Source organism: Eutrigla gurnardus (genome assembly GCF_963514095.1).
Source record: "Eutrigla gurnardus genome assembly, chromosome: 23".
In the NCBI taxonomy this organism is placed as follows: Eukaryota; Metazoa; Chordata; class Actinopteri; order Perciformes; family Triglidae; genus Eutrigla; species Eutrigla gurnardus.
The window spans coordinates 4,875,802-4,898,996 of NC_139934.1; the positions used below are offsets into that span (position 1 = coordinate 4,875,802).

The following is a 23,195-nucleotide window of genomic DNA, read 5'->3' on the forward strand; positions in this document are numbered from 1 at the left end:
AATGACGTAGCAGCAATTTTAGTTTTTTGTGTTTGTGCTTGTCAATTTCAGAAATTGCGTTTTAGGCCAAAAGTTGTTCACATCAGGTGAAAACTGTGATTTAGCCTATGAATCACAGCATTTGGGCGTCTTAATTTATTTAAAACGTTTTGTTTTGGATGAATATCTAATATTCATATTTGTATTCACACCGATATATGAGCTTTATGTGAATTAAATATAATATATATTGATAATGTAAAGAAGGGGCAGGACATGATAAGCTTGGCTTCCTCCTGGCCCTCCCCGAACATTAATTATTTTATTTATTTGTTTTATTATGATTTATTATTATTATTTATATTTTTTTGTATTTTTTCATATTTCTATGACATATTTTATATCATGTAAATATTGTGCTTTGTATTCAAGTAAATTAAGATCAAATCAAATCACATCTTCAATAACTAACAGCTGCTTTCTTTTACTGCAATCGTTTATTGTTTAATCATCATAGCTATCATTTTGCTGACAGAAATACACACATTCATGGAAAAAAGCCTTGTTCAGCATCCAAAGTGAAGTGAAAGTGTACAATAAACAGTAACATCTCATTGTTTATCAATACATGCCCATCTTTCCCAAAAATAATTGATTGTGATTTGAAAAAGTCCATGAATAAGAAGGGGGGGGGGGGGGGGGGGGGGGGGGGTAATTATTTAGCATCTAAAAGTCATGGAAAGTGTAAAATAAATAGATGATTTCACATGATTAATTAAATTCACCATGACAGGCTAATAATTCATAATAAATATACAAACTCTTAATTACATTTTGATTTCCCTTAGGAATAATTCAAAAAATTAATGTTTTTTATACATGTATGAATTAAACAATTAATCACAATAAACATGAATTATTATTCATTATTATATATATCATTATTAATCATATAGACAACAAAACATTTAATGTCTCACCCTTCCATTAGCAAGTTGAAAAATCTTGAACAGGTAAACCAGCCTGGGATAGGCAGATCAGGCCTTCTCCTAGGGGCGCCAAATGAGTCGGGGGCGCCCTCTAGTGGTGCCCTTCATTATATTTTTTTGTAACTATACACACGTAAAACTGTAATGACCTCAACGCAATAAAACACCATTGTAAACAAAGTAAAAAAAAAAAAAACTACATAGTGCCCCTCTGTATGTCACACGTTGATTTGACCCTGAATGCAAAGGGGGAGGAGTTCGGCAGAGTTCGGCAGAGTTCGGCATTCGTCGTCGCTGCAATCAGATCAAGGCTACTGCACGTCAAGCTCTGGTTTACCGAACATGGGGAACCCTCTGGTGCACAGGGACGAAAACGGAGGAAGGAGGAGGAGAAGAAGAAAGCCCGTTATAAAGGTAGGTTTTTATATATCAGAGGATATTAAAGTATTGATTAAATTCATCGTGGTTTGTGTGTTACTGACTTGACGTTACCGATGTGTGCCATTTCTCTGCTAAGTGTTGTAGCAAGCTAGCTTGGTAAAGCTATCAAGACCGATACAAAATGATACATGGCAGACGGCCAGTATTTGGATAGCGTGTTGTTTGGTGTTGACATCTCACCATCGATTATCACTGATGACAAAAATACAAAGTAATTCCCAATTATCCTAAAACACCAAAGTTTTGAGGTAGCAGCTAGCAGCTAGCCGCTAGCGTCTGCGATAGCTAACACCAACTAAGATGCTAAAGTGTAGGAAGGAACTAAGCGTGTCAGTAGGATTCTACTTAATTTCAGCCACCTGTGTAGTGTAGGCTAGCTAGGTAAACTGTGATTATTGGCTGATTTTGGTTGTATAGTTGACATAGTACCCTTTTTGCCTAATTACCCTGTGTCAGGAGGATTTGGAGGATTTGTCTACATCTATTATGTCAGTGAGTTCATCGAAAGCAGCTGCATGTGAAAACACATTGCTGCATTTACACACAGTGTGTAATTTAGTAAATGTAGGTATTGTATAATATGTGTTATACACTTTTCTCTATATTTTAAACAGATGGACAGATGCACTCAGGAAATATTTGCTGACTCAGAGACCTTCACCTGCTGGACAGAGCACTCCTGATGCTCCAGGTTTGCCTTTATCTGAACATTTAAAGTTATAATAATAATAATAATTGTAGTTATTATTATTATTATTATTATTATTATTAGTAGTAGTAGTAGTGTAAATGTATTTGGTTACATCAGCCTCATTTATACAGTAAAATGCAAGTAATGGGATGATAGAAGAAATGATAACTAACAGCATGAATGGATGCTATGCTTTCAGATGCAGATGATGGGTCATCCGGGACCACATCTAGCACTCCAAGCACCAGTGCCACGAAGACCAGGGAAACAGAGCCCGTAGCAAGTGAGACATATTATGCCATACTTAAACTATTATACTAACTATGATCATTGTTTTGATTATAAAACTGATTTGGATAAATTCTGTGCCTGAAAACAGCTCCAGGTAAAGGGCCATCCAGGACCACATATAGCAGTCCAGACAGTGAAGGCAAAACGGAGACCATTGAGACCAGCGCTACACAGCCTGAAGCAGGTAAGATAAAGTATAAAATATTAGGAAAATAAAAACAATAACAAACAGTATTATCTATCCATCCATTGATTTAATCAGTGTTACCCCTACCAAAAAAAACATCAATATGCCCAAAATAAGTCACCTATCAATTCATTCATAAATCAATAATCATTTACATTAGGAGTGCCTCTGTGCAGCGCAACGCGAGTTAACCTGCTTCGTTGCCTAGTAACGATGCGAGTACCGCTGCTGAGAGCGCGGGCATATATTCTGGGATGTTTAAGGTTTGTTAGCTAACCAGCTATGGCTCCGCCGAAAAACAAGAAATAATATCGCGGGTGACAGACAATAAAAGCAATTTTCAAAATTAAATACTGCGACTGACAAATGCGATCATATTTGTGTATCTAAACAGAGTAGAGAGATGAAAACAAACAAACACACACACACACTGCAGACCCCCGTCCGACACGTGACGCCAGTCCAACTGCCGACCCCCGTCTGACGGGTGACCACGTGCCCGGACCGAATGGTAACGTTGACCCAGCTAAACACAGAACATCTGGCTGGGATCCCGAATGGCTTCATAACCATAACTACAGCCCTTGGTTGTACCACACTCCCCATGGTAAGTTTACAATTTGTTGTTTAGCTTTTTTGTTCTGATTGAGGAGCTTCTATCTCTCTCTTTTTTTTTAGTAAGCAATAATGATGAAAATAACAGACAATAGGCTAGTTTTCCCAGGCATTGTCAAATGTATGCAACGCTGTTATAATAAAATTAATAAAAAACTTTTTTTTTTTTTAAATAATAATAATAACTGATAGAATCTCAACTTTGTGTAGGGATGTTTTGTCGCTTATGCCGTCAGCCCGTTAATCATATTTGCTTGTTTGAGAATACAGTGTAATTAATCGTCAGTGTAATTAATCGTTTGCACAGTTTGTGTACCATTACATGTTATATACAGTATGTCCTGTGGTAAATATTTTAGAAATGACCAAATAAATGCATTTATGCAGAGGTAACAGCTCCTCATTTGTTCCCTCTCATCAGCTAAACAAACAGAAAGTACCCTTTCATATTGGATTCAGTGCTGTTTGGTAAAGACTGCTCTAGGTGGTTTCATGTGGTTTATACAACCAACGTCACTCTCCTGCTCCAGTTGTTGATTCTCTATGTGTTGCTTTGATCTGCCCCAAACCCAGATTTCTTCCAGACGGCCTTTACTGTCTTGTCTATGGCTTCCCCTGGACTTTCTGCCCCTTCAGCTGCATCATATCCGATCTGACTGCCCTGCACTAACCCCCTCAGAGCGGCCGACCTAGCCGTCCCTTGTGCCGCTGCTGCTGGCGCTGAGGGATCTGAAAAACCCTGGAAAAAAATAGGGGCCATGCCGAGCAAAGCTCCCAACAATGCACCTGTTGTAGTGCTTGCTAGTCTGATCAAAAAGCTGTTGAAAACACTGTCTTTGGCTTTATCTGTAATCTCCTCCCAAGACATGTTTCCTGACGTCTGTCCAATGTGCTCTTCCTCCCGTAGTATTTCTCTCGTCACTGCTCCAAGCATCTCGTTGGTGAAGCAGCTTCCTCCCTGCGCCTCGATCATCTTGTCTATGGTGTCGAGCAGCGCCGCCACTTGGAACTGGTTGCTTCTGTAGTCGTCAACAGCGCCGTTCTTCCAGTATTTATTATCCACGACGTGGCATCGGCCGCCGCACTTCATCACCAGGTTGCTCAGGTCCGCATTCTGGCCGACAAACTCCTCGATCGTCACCTCCGGCCGGAGCTGGTCGCCATGGGTGAAGACGACCACGGCGTATCCCATCGCTTCCTCTGAGAAGTACCGGCACATCTTCTTGACGACGTCCTCCTCCTGCGTGGTGAATTTCTCCACCTTGAGCACGATGAGAAAAGCGTGAGGCCCGGGAGCGCACTCTGTGGCGCACCGCAGGATCTCGGCCCTGAGTGTTGCCTCGGACCCGCGCGTGTCAAAAAAGCCGCGAGTGTCGATCAGTTTGACGCTTTTGCCATCCACAGATTTGGTTTCTGTGTGAGAAAGATTTGCGTCCGAGACGGACGAATGGCATATCTTGAACAAGTCCTTTCCCAATATGGTGTTGGCTAGGCTGCTTTTCCCGGCTCCGGTTTTTCCCAGCAGAACAATCCTCCTTGAAGCCGGCGCTAGGAGAGAACAACTTTGTTAGACCTTCTAATTATTATCTCATCTAATCAATAAATCGTTCGTCATCTAGGAAAATTGATGGAAAATGCCAACTGGTGGCGTTAGCATGTTAACAAGTTCACAATAACAATGCTGATGTTAAGCAGGTGTAATGTTTTTCATGGACACCGCCTTAGTTGGCCTGATGTCTCTTTATAATTATCACCAACAAAACACTAAGGATTTTTTTTAAATCTGAATTATAAAGTGAATATATATGGTTATACATATGTATGTCCTTTTTTAATGTATGCATTACATAGTTATAATTACATGAACTACATATGTTAAAGGACAATTATTTAGTGTTTTTACACATACACTTTTAACTCAAGTTCAACTCACCATCCATGTTGCAAAAAAGAAATCTGTAGTCACCGCGGAGTGCTGTATGTTTTTCCTCCTGTTCTCCTGCTGTGCTTCGTCTGTACTTTAATCTTTGCCAATGCAACCAGATTTTTAAGATTAAAAAAAAACAAGGCAATTGGAAGCCGGTGTCCGGATGCAGGGATTGGTGATGTGATTGTTTTTAAAATCCTTTTTAACACTATTTTTAAATAAGCCTCATTATTCCAGAAGACAGAAGGTCATGAATGCTTGAATGGGAGTTTCCATGTGAGCAGGTCAAAAGTGGAACCGTATTGGACCTTTGTGCGTCAGCTGTTTAGGGTGGTGACTCTGGTCGGGGAAAGTACCTGTTGAAAACATTGTTATTGGCACTTGAATTGGTTTCTTTATTCGGCTGTAGTGTCAACGGGCTTTTTAGTTGTACTGATACAAATATAAACAGTTTCAATTAGGGTCTACAATTCCTGGCAAACGCCTAGATCAGAGGTCTTCAACGTTTTTCAGCCAAGGACCCCAAGGCCTATAGAGACCCAGGGGAGGGACCCCCGATTACATATCGTATAAAATTGTGTTGCTTATTAAACCGGTCAATAATAATGTGCAGCGCAGTCTAAAGTTCCATGTATAAAGGTACTTTGTAATGATGTAAGTATACAATGCTAAGGCCTTTTCATACTTTTTTAGGGCGTGGCGTTTTGTCTCCGAGTAAGACGGAACAAATTGTATGGAATTCATCTGTTTTTATTGGCAGCGTCCACTCAACTGTAAAAACAACAAAGCTTCTGTGTTGAAGGTGTGACCTGTAGCCAGATGGCATTTGGTGAAACCGATATTAATCAACAGCGAGGTTGATTTGTTATCTTTGGACTTTTGGAGGAATTTATTGACAATAAGACGCTCTGAGTATCGTCAGCCTCGCCCTTTAAAAGAATAGGTGCATGGTTCTATGAAGGAAAAAAAAGAAACTAAAACCGACATGTGACCAATCAGCTGCTTTATTGTTCTATGACATTCACAACAAAGCGACATATATTAACACAATGTCTATATTGACGAAAGAAAATCATCTCCATTAAAGGGTACACCATGATTTGACAAGAGACAGAATAAATGGATTTCTAATTACATCATCAGGGTTTTTTTTTACTTTGCAAAGCTCCACCAGAGCTACAGAGAACATTATTTTTACATTATTATTTGGGTGTTGTGTAAAGAAGGTGCTCCATTCATTTAGCATAAGTGGTTAAACTGATACATTTTCTAAATATTGTTTACTACCCCATTTACTTTCACTTACAAATCACATCTCTTTGTAGCTGACAGGAATGAGTACAACATTAAAGGGCAAAGCAAAGGACTTCCATAAGGGAAGAAGCCTAAATGCACCAATTAAAACACAAATTATACCAATAATTTTTTCTTTTGTAATCATTAATTAATCCCTCTTAAGTCTTCGTTTTTTGTTTGTTTTTATTATTCGGCTTCATTTAAATGGATTATAAGGGTTGTACGTTCTTTCGTACAAATCGTGACGTTTGTTCCAGATCACTGAAAATGTCTTTTTTATCACCTTTACTGGTGTGATTATTGTACCGGCTGGAGGAGACGTGTCTAAAACTATCCCGGCTTGCGTTTCTGCCACATCCGCCAGTGCTGTTATTACTTTGTGAAGTGGCGGTGCATCCTTTAACTCCTTCCCAAATTTTGAATTGAGGCCCTCGCTTTGCCTGACGTATTCCTCCAGCTTCATTCCCTCTGGGAGCTGGTCGCCATGAGTGAAGACGATTACAGCATATCTTAGAGCGTCTTCGGGGAAATATTCGCAAATGTGTGTGATGACGGCCTTCTCCTGCGCTGTGAATTTCTGAGCAACAACTGTCAATGGAATGTGAATGTGTTCCAGCGGAATGTGGCCAGGACAGGCGATGCGATGTGGGCGGGTACGGAGATGAAATAATTTTTGCTTTCTGAGATACGAGTGAAACGAGTACCAAGAAAGTACCAATCGGAATGTAGAATGGAGAGTTGCCGCTTGAACCTCGGCACCGGCGGCAGTGACTTTTTTTTTGCCAGCGAGTAGAATTCAGTGAGAAAGCGAGGGGCGACAGGCGAGTAGTGACGTATGTGAATGAGGCTATACGCGCACGCACTGTCAAACTAGTGCAGCTGAGGGGGGGTAGGCGCCGGGGACGCCTTGCCATGGCGACGGGGGGAAACAGAACTATGCAAAAAAACAAGCTAATTCAACTTTTTCCTCTCAGACAAGTCTCATCATTTGTTTGTACTCTGGTTTAACTGTAGCTGTGATGCTCTTTCGTAGCCCTCATTAGATTCCCTCAATGGCTGACAGCATTTTATTCATGACAGCCTCGCTTGCCCTTTTTGCTGCTTCAACTGCCGTTTCTGCACCCTCTGCTGCATTGCATCCTTCAATACCTCCTGCAACAGCTCCTTCAACAGCTCCTTTAAAAGCCCCTGCCATTGCCCCGATTCTACCTGCTCCTGCCATCAACCCTCTCATTGCTCCACTGGCAAAACCAAAAAGAGCTCCGAACAACACACCTGTTCCAAAACTTGCCAGTTTGATCCAAAGCTTCTGAAACACAGTACCTTTAGCCTGCCCTCTGATCTCTTCTTCTGAGATGTTTCGTGATGTTGCTCTAATGCGCTCTACCTCTTTTTGTATTTGTTTCTCCACTGCTTGTAGCATCTCATTGGTGTAGAACCTCCCGTTGTTTGCCAGCCATGTCTTCTCTATGGTCTTGAGTAGCTGATCCACCTGGAACCGGTTGCTCCTGTATTCGTCCTGTTGTCCGTTCTTCCAGTATTTATTATCGATGACGTGGCACCGGCCTCCACACTTCTTCACCAGATCATCCATTGACTTGTTCTTGTGGACAAAATCCTCAATGGTCTGTCCTTCTGGGAGATCGTCACCATGAGTGAAGAGAACCGTTGCATATTTGAAAACTTCCTCCGAGAAGTAACTCTTTATTTCAGTGACGACAGCCTGCTCATGCTCTGTGAATCTCTCCAATTTGAACACAATGAGAAAAGCATGGGGCCCAGGAGCACACTCTGTGATACACCTCACTATGGCGGGCTTCATCTCCTCCTCAGGTCTGCTCGTATCAAAGTAACCAGGAGTGTCGATCAAAGTGATGCTTCTTCTGTTGATGGATTTTGTTTTTGATTGACAGCTACTCGTCTCAGAGCTGAGAGTGTGGCCTATCTTGAACACTTCCTCTCCGAATATGGTGTTAGCCGTGCTGCTTTTCCCCGTTCCAGTTTTTCCCAAGATGACAATTCTCATCGTGCTCGTCGCTGAAAGAGAATATTGTCCATCAGTTATCCTCTACATCTGTCTTTTGAGACTAAATTACAATACAAATCCTAAGAAGAAACAATGAATAGAGAAAGTGTTATAAAATAGCTGCTTTACGGTAATAAGAGAATGAGAATTTATAACGATGGTCCTCAAATGGCAACATTACCCAACATTTGAACTTTTGTTATCCAGAAATACTTTAGTTTCACCCTGAAAATGACGTCCAATTTTAATTTAAATATTTGTATGTTATTGTCACAGTGTAATGCACAGTTATCAGGGGTTAATTCGGTCATTGCTGAAATTTAAAGGTGCTTAATGCAGAATTCCTTCCTTCGAGATCTAACTTACTCTTTCAGTTGTTCAAAGAGAAATCAATGAAGAGTAAAAGAACCCTGTTTGGATCTACCAGTCCTCCGTCCAGTGTGTCTCTTTTCTCCTGGTGTGCTGCTCAGACTGCTTTTATTTTAGTTTCACTTTCATGTAGTGTGTGTGTGTGTGTGGTGGGAGGAGGGAGTTTATCATACCAAGTAAAAGTTTGCTTAAACAGAGTGTTTTCATAGGTTTCACTTTATTCATTGTTCATATTTCTACAACAAAACAACAAACAAACAATGTTGTCTGCATTAAGACAGTCATTTCCAAAGAGTCGGTGTCGGGACACAGGATATGTTATTTGGGACGCCATGACACATGTACAGAATTTCTTCCATAACATGATCTGCAGTACACATTTGAACCCCATAATGTATTTTTTTGTTTATTATTCTGATCATCATAGACTATACTTCTACTTTGAAAGGCTTACATTCTGTTTGTTTTGCTGATGAGATATAAAAACTGTTAGATCCACGTAAATGCATTTATTTGATCCATCTAAACTTAACTAAGATGATTTTTAATACTTCCAATAAGTGCAGTTGACAATTAGGGTACAAATCCGGAAGAGATAGAATGAAGTAAGTGCACAAGCTTCAAATAAGTCAAACTACAGAGTGCTAAATATAAGTGCACACTTAACTAATACGATTTTTAATGACAGAAAACAGTGAGCAAAAAAAAGGAATTAGTAGACACATGTTCGATTGAAACACTTTTTAAAGTCCCATCTATGTAATGTGTTAAAACTATTTGTTATATTTGTGGTTACATCACATGCATTAGTTAGCTTGAGAAACGGGAAAACGTTTGAAGCTCAGATAAGAACTTGCTGGTCGCAAATTGTGAGAAGACATGTCTCATCATTTGTTTTTACTTTCCTATTGCTGCTATTGCTGCTATTCCTGCTATTGCTATGACTGTTGCAACCACCCCTGCTGCTACACCAAAAAAACCTCCAAACAACACACCTGTTGCAACACCAGCCGCCAGTTTGATCAAAAGCATCATAGACACTCTGCCTCTTTTCTTCACTGCTCGTAGCATCTCATTGGTGTAGAACCTTCCGTTGTTTGCCAGCCATGTCTTCTCTATGGTCTTGAGTAGCTGATCCACCTGGAACCGGTTGCTCCTGTATTCGTCCTGTTGTCCATTCTTCCAGTATTTATTATCGATGACGTGGCACCGGCCTCCACACTTCTTCACCAGATCATTCATTGACTTGTTCTCACGGACTGCATCCTCAATGGTCTGTCCTTCTGGGAGCTGGTCACCATCAGTGAAGAGAACCGTTGCATATTTGAAAACTTCCTCCGAGAAGTAACTCTTTATTACCATGACGACAGCCTGCTCCAGCTCTCTGAATCTCTCCAATTTGAGCACAATGAGAAAAGCATGGGGCCCAGGAGCGCACTCTGTGATACACCTCACTATCTCGGGCTTCAGCTCCTCCTCAGGTCTGCTCGTGATGAAGAAACCAGGACAGTCGATCAAAGTGATGCTTCTTCCGTTGACTGATCTGGTTTCTGCTTGACAGCTACTCGTCTTCGAGCTCAGAGTGTGGCCGATCTTGAATACTTCCTCTCCGAATATGGTGTTAGCCGCGCTGCTTTTCCCCGTTCCAGTTTTTCCCAAGATGACAATTCTCATCGTGCTCGTCGCTGAAAGACAATATTGTCCATCGGTTATCCTGTACATCTGTCTTTCGAGACTCAATCACAATACAAATCCTAATAGGTAGAAAGTAGGGATGGGAATTGATAGGATTTTTGCAATTCCAATTCCATTTTTGATTCTGCTAAACGATTCGGTTCTCTATCAATTCTCTTATTGATTCTCATTTGGAAAAAAGGAGAACAAACAGGTCAATTAGCATCAACTTTAGTTCATTTTAGAAGTAACATGATGACCTTCCAGTTCAAACCCAACAGTGAGGTCTTAAGGTATAATAATAATAAAATAAATATTCTTGTATGTAGAAATAAACAAAATACAACAAATTATTCTATGGCAAATACAAGAATGGCCAGTAACATCCAGTAACATTTTTCTAATAGGCAGTGACGAATTCAGTCAAGTCCAATGGAACTCTGCATTACAACTATGATGTATTAACAATTCTTTTGCAGAAAAATGAGCATGTCTGCTTTTTCGGGCAGAATGCGTCATCTCTCTGGACTTATGGTGTCTCCAGTTGTGGAGAACACCCTCTCAGACGGGGTGGAGGACGCCTGCACACACAGAAAGCCGCTACGGGTGTCCGATGCATAAACGTAACTCTATACGTCACTAGCAAGATGGCGGATGAAAATGATGATCGATATACATAAACAAAACGGAGAAATGCGCCACGGAGACGAGGAGACATCTAGTCATATCTTTACAACTTTACGCATTTGTGTCAGAAATAAATCGCTCACATGGGCAAGCAGGGTACCGTTGTTTAGCCCGTTTCTCTAGTTAAAGAGGAAAATAACTGCATGTTTCTAGTGCAACCATTAGGGAGTTATGACGCTCTAAAGACAACGTGATCTTTTGTAGCGTATATTCTACAATGGGTCTCAGCAGAGGACATAACGTTGCTAATGCTGCTGGGTTGAGAATCACTCCGGAGCTGATCGAAATCGCGACATTCATTCAAAGTTATCGCATGCTGTGTGCAAATGTTTCTGCATATTGGTATTATTTCCTCCTGTTGATGAAATATCCACTTTGTAAGTATTGCAAGATGCCCTGTTGTCATTCTTTCTCATGAAATGTAACCACACTTTCAAACGTTTGTACCGCTTGGGTGCCATGTTTACTGCCAGCTGCACTGGACTGGACGTCGTCACGCATGTTGCGTAGCTTGCGTAAGCTACGCAACGTGCGTGGTGACGTCATTCGCGTCCACTGGAATTGATAAGGGAATTGTTTGCAAAACTGGCAAATGATTCCAAGGAATCAAGACACTGGGAACCGGTTCTCAACAAGAACCGGTTTTCGATACCCATCCCTAGTAGAAAGTCGCAATGGAGAGGGAAAGCAGTGCGGCATTATCATATTAAGAGAATGATGTATGATGCATAAAAAGAGGCTCACAAACATCAAAAACATATGTATCTCATTTAAAATAAAAAAAGGAGTGAATAAAGATAGCCATCTAAGTGTAAAGCCTGGACAGTGTTTAAAATTTTGAATTAATTTCAATTTCATCTCGCAACTTAATGTGTTTCAGTAATGACAGAAATAGTTAGAGGGAAATTTAAATTACCGTTGAAGTAAAGTCAGTTCATCGGACAAGAGTGTATGAGATTGTGTTTTTCTGTATTAGCAGCTTTTTTCCCCTCTCTTTTTCCTTTGCCACCCCCATTCTAACTTGACTTGACTTATAGGGCCACGGTGGACGGACCCCAATCATATATCGTATAAAATTGTGTTGCCTATTAAACCAGGCCAATAGTGTTGCTTATAGTGCAATGTGTGAAAGTACTTTGTAATTATGTATGTATATAATGCTAAGCCATTAAAATAATAATTGTTGACAGATTCATATATTTAAAGAACATATTTTAATTAGTTATTGGCATTTCTACATCACAATTTCACATTATATTTCACAAATAGGAAGATTTATATTTGCTTATTTTAGGTTGTATTAATGTTAATGTGTATTTTTTGACATTGATATTTTTGGAAGAAAAAAAGTTTGGGATCAAATAGTTTCAGGGACCCCCTGCAGTAACTCTGTGAATCCCCTAGGGGTAGAAGATCTCTGGCCTATATTTCTACAATGAAAGGTTTACATTCTGTTTGCCTTGCTGATAAGATCAAAAACCTGTAAAATCTGTTGAAATGTATAACAGATGAGAGGAAATTAAAATGAGACTCACAGTTAACCACCCTTAAATGCATTTATTTGATCCATCGATACTTTACATTACATTTAATTTAGCTGATGCTATTATGCAAAGCGACTTCTGATAAGTGCATTCGACCATTAGGGTACAAACCCAGAAGAGCTAGAATTAAGTAGGTGTGCTAGCGTCAAATAAGCCAAGCTACAGAGTGCTATATTTAAGAAAACACCTAACTAATATGTTATTTATATAACATAAAACAGGAAACATTGAGCAATTTTCAATGAGAGAGGGATATACAGGCATTAGTGTGTACTTATTTAATTTAACTACTTTTTAAAGTTCCATCTATGTAAAAAGTTACAAACATTTGTTATCTTACTTCACATGAATGAGAATGTTTGAAACTCAAATAAGAACTTGCTGGTTAAAAATTAAGAGAAGCCAATTCAAATTTTTCCTCTCAGCTACGTCTAATCAATTTAGCGCATGATAGCTAATATGACTCCAACAACAACCGTTGCTCCACCCAAAAGAGCACTTAAAATTCCAGCTGATCCAAAACTTTCCAGTTTGCTCCAAAGCATCTCAAACACGCTTACTTGAGCCTGCTCTCTGATCTCTTCTTCTGAGATGTTTCGTGATGTTGCTCTAATGCGCTCTACCTCTTTTTGTATTTGTTTCTCCACTGCTTGTAGCAACTCATTGGTGTAGAACCTTCCTTTGTTTTTCAGCAATGTCTTCTCTATGGTCTTGAGTAGCTGATCCACCTGGAACCGGTTGCTCCTGTATTCGTCCTGTTGCTCGTTCTTCCAGTATTTATTATCGATGACGCAGCACCGGCCTCCACACTTGTTCACCAGATCATTCATTGACTTGTTCTGATGGACTGCATCCTCAATGGTCTGTCCTTCTGGGAGATCGTCACCATGAGTGAAGAGAACCGTTGCATATTTGAAAACTTCCTCCGAGAAGTAACTCTTTATTTCAGTGACTACAGCCTCCTCATGCTCTGTGAATCTCTCCCATTTGAGCACAATGAGAAAAGCATGGGGCCCAGGAGCGCACTCTGTGATACACCTCACTATCTCGGGCTTCAGCTCCTCAGGTCTGCTCGTGTCAAAGAAACCAGGAGTGTCGATCAAAGTGATGCTTTTTCCGTTGAGAGATTTGGTTTTTGATCGACAGCGAGTCGTCTCTGAGCTGAGAGTGTGGCCTATCTTGAACACTTCCTCTCCGAATATGGTTTTAGCCATGCTGCTTTTCCCCGTTCCAGTTTTTCCCAAGATGACAATTCTCATCGTGCTCATCGCTGAAAGAGAATATTGTCCATCGGTTATCCTGTACATCTGTCTTTTGAGACTCAGTTCCAATAAAAATTCTAATTGGTAGAAAGTCGCAATGAAAAGGGAAAACGGTATAAAATAGCTGCATTATCATAATACGAAAATGATGTATGGCACATAAAGAGAGGCTCACAAACATGAAAAATAGCATATGTATCACATTTTTTTTAAAGCAGGGAAAAAGAATAGTTCTGAGTATCAATCGTCTCCTCCACCCAACAGTGCTCTTTGCTGCCATCTAGAGGCAGTCGAAATAAAATTCAATTCTGTGCCACAGCTGGAGTGGTTTATGTTAATAAAACAACAACTTTATTTGTAGTAATGTTACCGTTTATAGCAGCTGAAGAAGCTCACAGTTTTCTCACTAGATATAGGAGGGGCCCGGAGTCATAAGGTTATGTTTGTCCCCGCACTTAAGATAAGAAAACTGGATCTACCAGTCCTCCGTCCAGTGTGTCTCTTTTCTCCTGGTGTGCTGCTCAGACTGCTATTTTCAGTTTAACATTTCCATTTCACTGAATTGGTGTGTGTGTGTGTCTGTGTGTGTGTCGATAACAAGTAAAAGCTTTGTTTGTTCAAACAGCATGTTTTCATATATTTTACTTTATTTATTGCTCATATTCCTCCAACAACCAGAAGGCCTGTCTACCAAAACAATGTTGTACAGGCAGAAAGAGTCGGGTTGGGACACAGCAGATTTACATTCTGTTTGTTTTGCTGATGAGATGAAAAAGCTGTTAAATCCACCAAAATGTATAACTGAGAGGAAAATAAAAGAATGAGACACCCTGTTGATTAGCCCTAAAGCTTACACACTGTAAAAGATTTAAAGATTTAAAACCAAACAGCTACGATTGAAATACTGAATGTGTTCAGTCCTGACAGAAATAAATAAAAGATTAAATTACCGTCCATGTTGCCAACAGTAAGTAACTGTGGAGCGTCAGTCCGTCGGATAAGTCTGCAGAGTGTATGAGAATGTCTTTCCTGTGTTCACAGCTTTTTCCTATCTTTTTCTTTGACACGCCCGTCCTAACCTCCCATTTAAATCACTTCCTCCCCGTCCAGTGGTTTTCTGTTGACGGATCTGGTTTTTGATTGACAGCTACTCGTCCAAGAGTTGCTCGTGTCGTCGATCTTGAACACTTCTTCTCTGAATATGGTGTTAGCCGCGCTGCTTTTCCCCGCTCCAGTTTTTCCCCGAGACGACAATTCTCATCGCGCTCGTCGCTGAAAGAGATGACTGTCCATTGGTTACCCTGTACATCTGTCTTTTGAGACTCAATTACAATAAAAATCCTAATTAGCAGAAAAAATGAATAGAGAAAGTGTTTATAAAATAGCTGAATTATGGTAATAAGAGAATGATGTATCGCACAAGTTATAACGATGCTCCTCAAATGTCAACATAACCCAACATTTGAACTTTTGTTATCCAGGAATACTATAGTTTCACCCTGAAAATGATGTCCAATTTTAATTTAAATATTTGTATTTCATTGTAACAGTGTAATGCACAGTTCTCAGGGGTTAAAATCCTTTTTAACACTGTTTATAAATAAGCCTCATTATTCCAGAAGACAGAAGGTCATGAATGCTTGAATGGGAGTTTCCATGTGAGCAGGTCAAAAGTGGAACCGTATTGGACCTTTGTGCGTCAGCTGTTAAGGGTGGTGACTCTGGTCGGGGAAAGAACCTGTTGAAAACATTGTTATTGGCACATGAATTGGTTTCTTTATTCGGCTGGAGTGTCAACAGGCTTTTTAGTTGTACCAATACAACTATAAACAGTCCCAATTAGGGTCTACAATTCCTGGCAAACTCCTAGATCAGAGGTCTTTAATGTTTGTCAGCCAAGGACCCCAAGGCCTATAGAGACCCAGGGGAGGGACCCCCGATTACATATCGGATAAAATTGTGTTGCTTATTAAACCGGTCAATAATAATGTGCAGCGCAGTCTAAAGTTCCATGTATAAAGGTACTTTGTAATGATGTAAGTATACAATGCTAAGGCCTTTTCATACTTTTTTAGGGCGTGGCGTTTTGTCTCCGAGTAAGACGGAACAAATTGTACGGAATTCATCTGTTTTTATTGGCAGCGTCCACTCAACTGTAAAAACAACAAAGCTTCTGTGTTGAAGGTGTGACCTGTAGCCAGATGGCATTTGGTGAAACCGATATTAATCAACAGCGAGGTTGATTTGTCGTCTTTGGACTTTTGGAGGAATTTATTGACAATAAGATGCTGTGAGTATCGTCAGCCTCGCCCTTTAAAAGAATAGGTCCATGGTTCTATGAAGGAAAAAAAAGAAACTAAAACTGACATGTGAGCAATCAGCTGTTTTATTGTTTTAACAAAGCGACATATATTAACACAATGTCTATATTGGCGAAAGAAAATCATCTCCATTAAAGGGTACACCGTGATTTGACAAGAGACAGAATAAATGGATTTCTAATGACATCATCAGGGATACTGTTTGTTTTTTTTACTTTGGAAAGCTACACCAGAGCTACATTTATTACATTATTACAGTTTGGGTGTTGTGTAAAGAAGGTGCTCCATTCATTTAGCAAAGTCAAGGACTTCCATAAGGGAAGAAGCCTAAATGCACCAATTAAAACACAAATTATACCAATCATTTTTTATTGTGTAATCATTTATTAATCCCTCTTAAGTCTTCGTTTTTTTGTTTGTTTTTATTATACGGCTTCATTCAAATGGATTATAAGGGTTGTACGTTCTTTCGTACAAATCGTGAAGTTTGTTCCAGATCACTGAAAATGTCTTTTTTATCACCTTTACTGGTGTGATTAATACCTCAACCACCTCTCCCATTGTACCGGCTGGAGGAGCCGTGTCTAAAACTACCCCGGCTTGTGTTTCTGCCACACCCGCTGGTGCTGTTAATACTTTTTGAAGTGGCGGCGCGTCCTTTAACTCCTTCCCAAATTTTGAATTGATCAACACAGCCGAGAAAGTCGCAAATAACGCAGCTATGACTGCCAACTTAACTAAACCTCGGATCCATGTTGGTTCTGCATCGTCCAGCTGCTTCTTAATGACGTTGCCTTTTGCCCGTTTTCGGATCTCCTCCCGCGACATGTTTTCTGATGATCGCCGGATGAGCTCTTCCTCACTCTGTATTTTTCTCTCCACCTGTTGTAGCCTTTCGTCCGTGTAGCATCCTCCATTGTTTTCTTTCACCACCCTGTCTATGGTGTCGAGCAGCTCTGCCACCTGGAACCGGTTACTTCTGTAGACGCCTTCGTCGCTGTTCTTCCAGTATCTATTATCGACGACGTGGCATCGACCACCGCACTCCTTTGCCAGCTCACGGAGGCCCTCGCTTTGCCCGATGTATTCCTCCAGTTTCATTCCCTCCGGGAGCTGGTCGCCGTGAGTGAAGACGATTACAGCATATCTTAGAGCGTCTTCGGGGAAATATTCGCAAATTTGTGTGATGACGGCCTTCTCCTGCGCTGTGAATTTCTCCACTTTGAGCACAATGAGAAAAGCATGAGGCCCAGGAGCGCACTCTGTGATGCACCTCGCTATCTCGTGCCTCAGCTCCTCCTCGGGCCTGCCTGCATTGAACAAACCGGGAGCGTCGATCAGAGTGATGCTCCTGCCGTTGAGGGATTTGGTTTCGGCGGGAGAACAGCGCGTTTGGTCGTTCATATGGTTTATTTTGAATTTGGCCTCTCCGAATATGTTGTTAGCAAGGCTGCTCTTTCCAACTCCGGTTTTCCCCAGTAGGACAATCCTCCTTGTGTTTGGCACTAGAAGAGAAAAGTGACTCTGTATCAGTAAATCAGTAGATTTGTCCCCTGCTTTCCCTCCTGTTCGGCTCATTTTGGTCCATACCGAGAGAAAATGCAAACTAATGCATTGTAATTTTGGTCCGGTTCCTCACATTCACACCCAATTTACAGCCACCAATCAACCTTAACAAGCATGTGGAATGTGGGAGAAAGCCCTAGCACCGATATATATATATATACAGTGAAATGATATTAAACAAAACAAAAAAGAACCCTTAACAACTAAAATATGATATAACTGTAACCTTATTTAACATAGTTTTAGTCTTAGTTGCGAGTTATATCATCTTAACTTACCTTCCATTCTGTGAAAAGTATAAATCCTTCTAAAAACTGATTCAGATCTGCGAGACGTCCTCACTGTGACTCTCTTCTCTTGCTGTGACGTCCTGAGCGTTGTTGGTTTTTCTCCCTCCTGTCCGACTTGTTTTCCAGCTGCAGGCTGATGGATTGATTGACACACATTGCACTTGTTTTCATTCAGGTACATCATACAGTCATCGATATACTGCACCATCAGCACAAGTTATAACGATGGTCCTCAAATGGCAACATCACCCAGAATATGTGAATTTTGGTTATCCAGGAAAACTATAGTTTCACCCTCAGTGTTTCCCCTAGAATTTTTTTCAGGCCCGGTGGTACCCACCGAAAAAACCCTAAAGAGACGAGACGTGTGGGATGGTGTATTGGTGCAGTTGGATTAAGTCAGGTGGCACAGCAAGCAGTCTGCAATTCTGCAATTATTATATTTGCATTCAACATTTTTGTTCAACCAGAGTGTATTCAAGATCACAAGGAGAGAGTGACTTATTAAGGTGCTGGTTGATGGAAATGATCAGGGTCCAGAAAAATATGGCTGATAAAGGATGAGCATCACATTAATAGCTAAAGATACTGTAAAACACTACAACGACATATGAGTGCATATATTGTCTTATTTTATCAAGTAAAATATAATTTATAGGTTTACTCAACAGCAGTTAACTCAAAGTTCCACATCTTATCAAAAACAATCCTCCCCCCCCCCGGGGGAGGGGGGGCAAACGGGCTTTGGCCGGTTGTACATACGTCATCACGTCCTAATACTACACACACATGGCGTGATGTTGTTTTTAAGGAGCGCCGTCTCTGCATTTATTTCTCGACAACACTCGACCTGCATCAGCGCATGTGCGCACGAGCGGATCTGTGCGAGCAGACAGCGCGAGCGCAGCGGGTTTTGGACGGAGACACACAGCGGCATTTTTATTATGTAAAAATAAATAATAATGTAATGTAATAAAATAAATATTATGGACCCTATGGACCGGTTCCGCTCACACCACGAGTCTGAAGAGTGCAACAGCTTATCAAAATACAGTGTCAACGTTCCGTGTTTTCAAAGTAGAAAGCGACATCGTGGTGGTTTAACGAGGCGGAACGGCATCAGAACAATATCAAGCACGTAAAGTACACGAGGGAAGAACGTAGCGGGAGCGCGCGGCGAGGATTGTTGCGGCCGCGCGTCTTGCGGAGCAAGTCTGCTGTGCTGCGCGGAGGCGCTCCTAATGTAAATGATTATTGATTTATGAATGAATTGATAGGTGGCTTATTTTTGGTTTATTGATTTTTTTTTTTGGCCTGGCGGCAGGTCTCCTTGGCCTGGCGGGCCGCCAGGCCTGTACAATGGTAGGGGAAACACTGACCCTGAAAATGATGTCCAATTTTAATTTAGATATCTGTATTTTATTGTCACAGTGTAATGCACAGTTCTCAGGGGTTTGGTCATTGCTGAAATGTTAAGGTGCTTAATGCAGGATTGGGAGCCGCTCTGCATGGCTCTTATCTCACAGCTTATACCGCTTTCATAGTCCTACAGCCGACTTAATCCTTTAAGTTTATTACAAGTAATCATTATTAATAAGTCACATCATCAAGAGCACGGCTGGTCACATACATCCTTGAGTCAGAACATGACTTTATTTGTAGTACTTACACACTTAATTTATAGCAGCTGACAAAGAACGCTGATGAAACGTTACTAGATGATCACCACACCTTTCTATGCTTCATAGATACCAAACATGTGCCTCGCCCTCATGTTTGGCTGCAGCTGTTACTGGTTTGATAACAGCTCGGCCACCTGCATGTCTCAGATTAATGTACTAAATAACTCAAAGTGACGGAAACGTTAACTTACTCTCTCAGTTGTTCGAAGAGAAATCAATGAAGAGTAAAATAACCCTGTTTGGATTTACCAGTCCTCCGTCCAGTGTGTCTCTTTTCTCCTGGTGTGCTGCTCAGACTGCTTTTATTTTAGTTTCACTTTCGTGTACTGTGTGTGTGTGTGTGTGTGTGTGGTGGGGGAGGGGTTTTTATCATACCAAGTAAAAGCTTCCTCAAGCGTGTTTTCATGGGTTTTACTTACTTTAATGTTCATATTTCTCCAACAAAACAAAAAGTAAACAATGTTGTACATGCATTAAGACCAGAGCCTATTCTTGCCATAAGCAGACTATACGGGTGCATAGAAGACACGCTGCCAGTAGGGGGCCCCCAAGGTCCAAGTTTGTTTTTTTTATACATGCATCTGTTGCATTTATTGGTGTCTCGTTGTTTATACCCTTTGAGAGAGGTTTTTACAAATATAGGCTGTTTTCTCTTAAAGTGTAACAGATTGGTGCATCTCCACAGGATCATCAAAAAGGTTTGATTCCCCCCCATTCGTAGTTTGACAACACGGGCCCCCAAAGTCAAGAAACGGCTCTGATCATTCCCAAAGAGTCGGTGTCGGGACACAGGAGATGTTATTTGGTTTGCCATGACACATTTACAGAATTTCTTTCATAACATTTATGTCTGCAGTACACATTTGAACACCATAAAGTTTTTTTTTATTGTTCTGATAATCAGCCTGTAATTCTACTATGAAATGCTTGCATTCTGTTTGTTTTGCTGATAAGATATAAAACCTGTTAAATCCACCTAAATGTATGACTAATGAGAGGAAATTAAAAGAATGAGACATCCTGTTAATTACCACTAAATCTTTGTGGTTACAGCATACATCACATGATTGGTTTGCTCAGGCAATGACTTGCTGGTTACAAATTGAGACAAGCCAATTCAACATCTTCCTCTCAGCCACGTCTCATCATTTCTTTGTACTCTAGTTTAACTGTAGCTGTGATGCTCTTTCGTAGCCGTCATTGGATTCCCTCAATGGCTGACAGCACTTTCTCATGACAGCCTCTCTTGCCCTTTTTGATGCTTCACCTGCTGTTTCTGCACCCTCTGCTGCATTGCATCCTTCAATACCTCCTGTAAAAGCTCCTTCAACAGCTCCTGCCAAAGCCCCTGCCATTGCCCCGATTCTACCTGCTCCTGCCATCAACCCTCTCATTGCTCCACTGGCAAAACCAAAAAGAGCTCCAAACAACGCACCTGTTCCAAAACTTGCCAGTTTGATCCAAAGAATCTCAAACACGCTGACTTTAGCCTGCCTTCTGATCTCTTCTTCTGAGATGTTTTGAGATGTCGCTCTAATGTGCTCCTGCTTTTTTTGTATTTGTTGCTCCACTGCTTGTAGCATCTCATTGGTGTAGAACCTTCCGTTGTTTTCCAGCAATGTCTTGTCTATGGTCTTGAGTAGCTGATCCACCTGGAACCGGTTGCTCCTGTATTCGTCCCGTTGTCCGTTCTTCCAGTATTTATTATCGATGACGTGGCACCGGCCTCCACACTTCTTCACAAGATCATTCATTGACTTGTTCTTGTGGACAAAATCCTCAATGGTCTGTCCTTCTGGGAGCTGGTCACCATGAGTGAAGAGAACCGTTGCATATTTGAAAACTTCCTCCGAGAAGTAACTCTTTATTGCCGTGACGACAGCCTGCTCATGCTCTGTGAATCTCTCCACTTTGAACACAATGAGAAAGGCATGGGGCCCAGGAGCGCACTCTGTGATACACCTCACTATCTCGGGCTTCAGCTCCTCCTCAGGTCTGCTTGTGTCAAAGAAACCAGGAGTGTCGATCAAAGTGATTCTCCTTCCGTTGACTGATCTGGTTTTTGATTGACAGCTACTCGTCTCAGAGCTGAGAGTGTGGCCTATCTTGAACACTTCCTCTCTGAATATGGTGTTAGCCAAGCTGCTTTTCCCCGTTCCAGTTTTTCCCAAGATGACAATTCTCATCGTGCTCGTCGCTGAAAGAGAATATTGTCCATCAGTTATCCTGTACATCTGTCATTTGAGACTCAATTACAATAAAAATCCTAATTGGTAGAAACAATGAATAGAGAAAGTGTTATAGCTGCATTAGGGTAATAATAGAATGATGTATGTCACAAGTTGTAACGATGGTCCGCAAATGGTAACATAACCCAGAACATTTGAACTTTTGTTATCTAGGAAAACTATAGTTTCACCCTGAAAATTATCTCCAATTTTAATTTAAATATCTGTATTTTATTGTCGCAGTGTAATGCATAGTCCTCAGGGGTTAATTCGGTCATTGCTGAAATTTAAAGGTGCTTAATGCAGAGAAGTCACTTCAAGATCCTTTGGATGCGTCATAAATACGAAACATGTGACTCGCCCTCATGCTTGGCTGCTTCTCTTACTGGTTTAATAGCAGTTCGGCCGCCCGCATGTCTCAGATTAATGTACTAAATAACTCAACATGACCGTCCTCCGTCCAATGTGGGTCCTTTCTCCTGGTGTGCTGCTCAGACGGCTTTTATTTCAGTTTCACTTTCATGAACTGTGTGTGTGTGTGTGTGTGTGTGCGTGTGTGTGTGTGTGTGTGTGTGTGTGTGTGTGTGTGTGTGTGTGTGTGTGGTGGGAGGAGGGGGTTTATCATACCAAGTAAAGTTTGCTCAAACAGTTTTTTTATAGGTTTCACTTTATTCATTGTTCATATTTCTTTAACAAAACAACAAACAAACAATGTTGTCTGCATTAAGACAGTCATTCCCAAAGAGTCGGTGTCGGGACACAGGAGATGTCATTTGGGACGCCATGACACATGCACAGAATTTCTTCCATAACATTTATATCTGCAGTACACATTTGAACCCCATAATGTTTTTTTTTTTTATTGTTCTGATCATCATAGACTATACTTCTACTATGAAAGGCTCACATTCTGTTTGTTTTGCTGATGAGACATAAAAACTGTTAGATCCATGTAAATGCATTTATTTGATCCATCTAAACTTAACTAAGATGATTTTTAATACTTCCAATAAGTGCAGTTGACAATTGGGGTACAAATCCAGAAGAGAATCATTAGTAAGTGTGCGAGCTTCAAATAAGTCAAACTACAGTGTGCTAAATATAAGTGCACACTTAACTAATATGATTTT

General features: G+C 40.8%; 3 protein-coding genes across 6 annotated transcripts; all 3 read right to left on the reverse strand.

Moving 5' to 3' along the window:
* Window positions 1–344: 344 nt before the first annotated feature.
* Window positions 345–15,560, reverse strand: LOC311009428 (GTPase IMAP family member 7-like). 4 transcript variants are annotated; one of them, XM_084003589.1, is made up of 3 exons: window positions 14,929–15,560; window positions 5,127–5,476; window positions 345–4,741 (listed from the first exon to the last, which is right to left on the reverse strand). In XM_084003589.1, the coding sequence occupies exons 2-3, from the start codon at window positions 5,131–5,133 to the stop codon at window positions 3,735–3,737; spliced, it is 1,014 nt and encodes a 337-aa protein (XP_083859715.1). In that variant the 5' UTR covers window positions 5,134–5,476; window positions 14,929–15,560; the 3' UTR covers window positions 345–3,734. The 4 variants fall into 4 exon arrangements, with proteins under 4 accessions (XP_083859715.1, XP_083859716.1, XP_083859717.1 ...); XM_084003590.1 differs by lacking the exon at window positions 5,127–5,476; XM_084003591.1 differs by lacking the exons at window positions 345–4,741; window positions 5,127–5,476 and adding an exon at window positions 6,146–8,453.
* On the reverse strand, window positions 9,010–10,889 carry LOC311009436 (GTPase IMAP family member 7-like). The gene has a single exon (XM_084003603.1). The coding sequence runs from the start codon at window positions 10,531–10,533 to the stop codon at window positions 9,709–9,711; it is 825 nt and encodes a 274-aa protein (XP_083859729.1). The 5' UTR covers window positions 10,534–10,889; the 3' UTR covers window positions 9,010–9,708.
* A 386-nt stretch (window positions 15,561–15,946) lies between the features above and the next one.
* LOC311009083 (GTPase IMAP family member 8-like) lies at window positions 15,947–22,071 on the reverse strand (the record flags this gene model as incomplete). The annotated part of the gene is made up of 3 exons (XM_084003056.1): window positions 15,947–17,804; window positions 18,144–18,288; window positions 21,289–22,071. The coding sequence occupies 3 exons, from the start codon at window positions 22,069–22,071 to the stop codon at window positions 16,735–16,737; spliced, it is 1,998 nt and encodes a 665-aa protein (XP_083859182.1). The 3' UTR covers window positions 15,947–16,734.
* Window positions 22,072–23,195: the final 1,124 nt, after the last annotated feature.

Coding starts and splice junctions, on each gene's coding strand:
- LOC311009436 (XM_084003603.1), bottom strand. CDS start 10,533: ATGTACAGGATAACCGATGGACAATATTGTCTTTCAGCGACGAGCACG.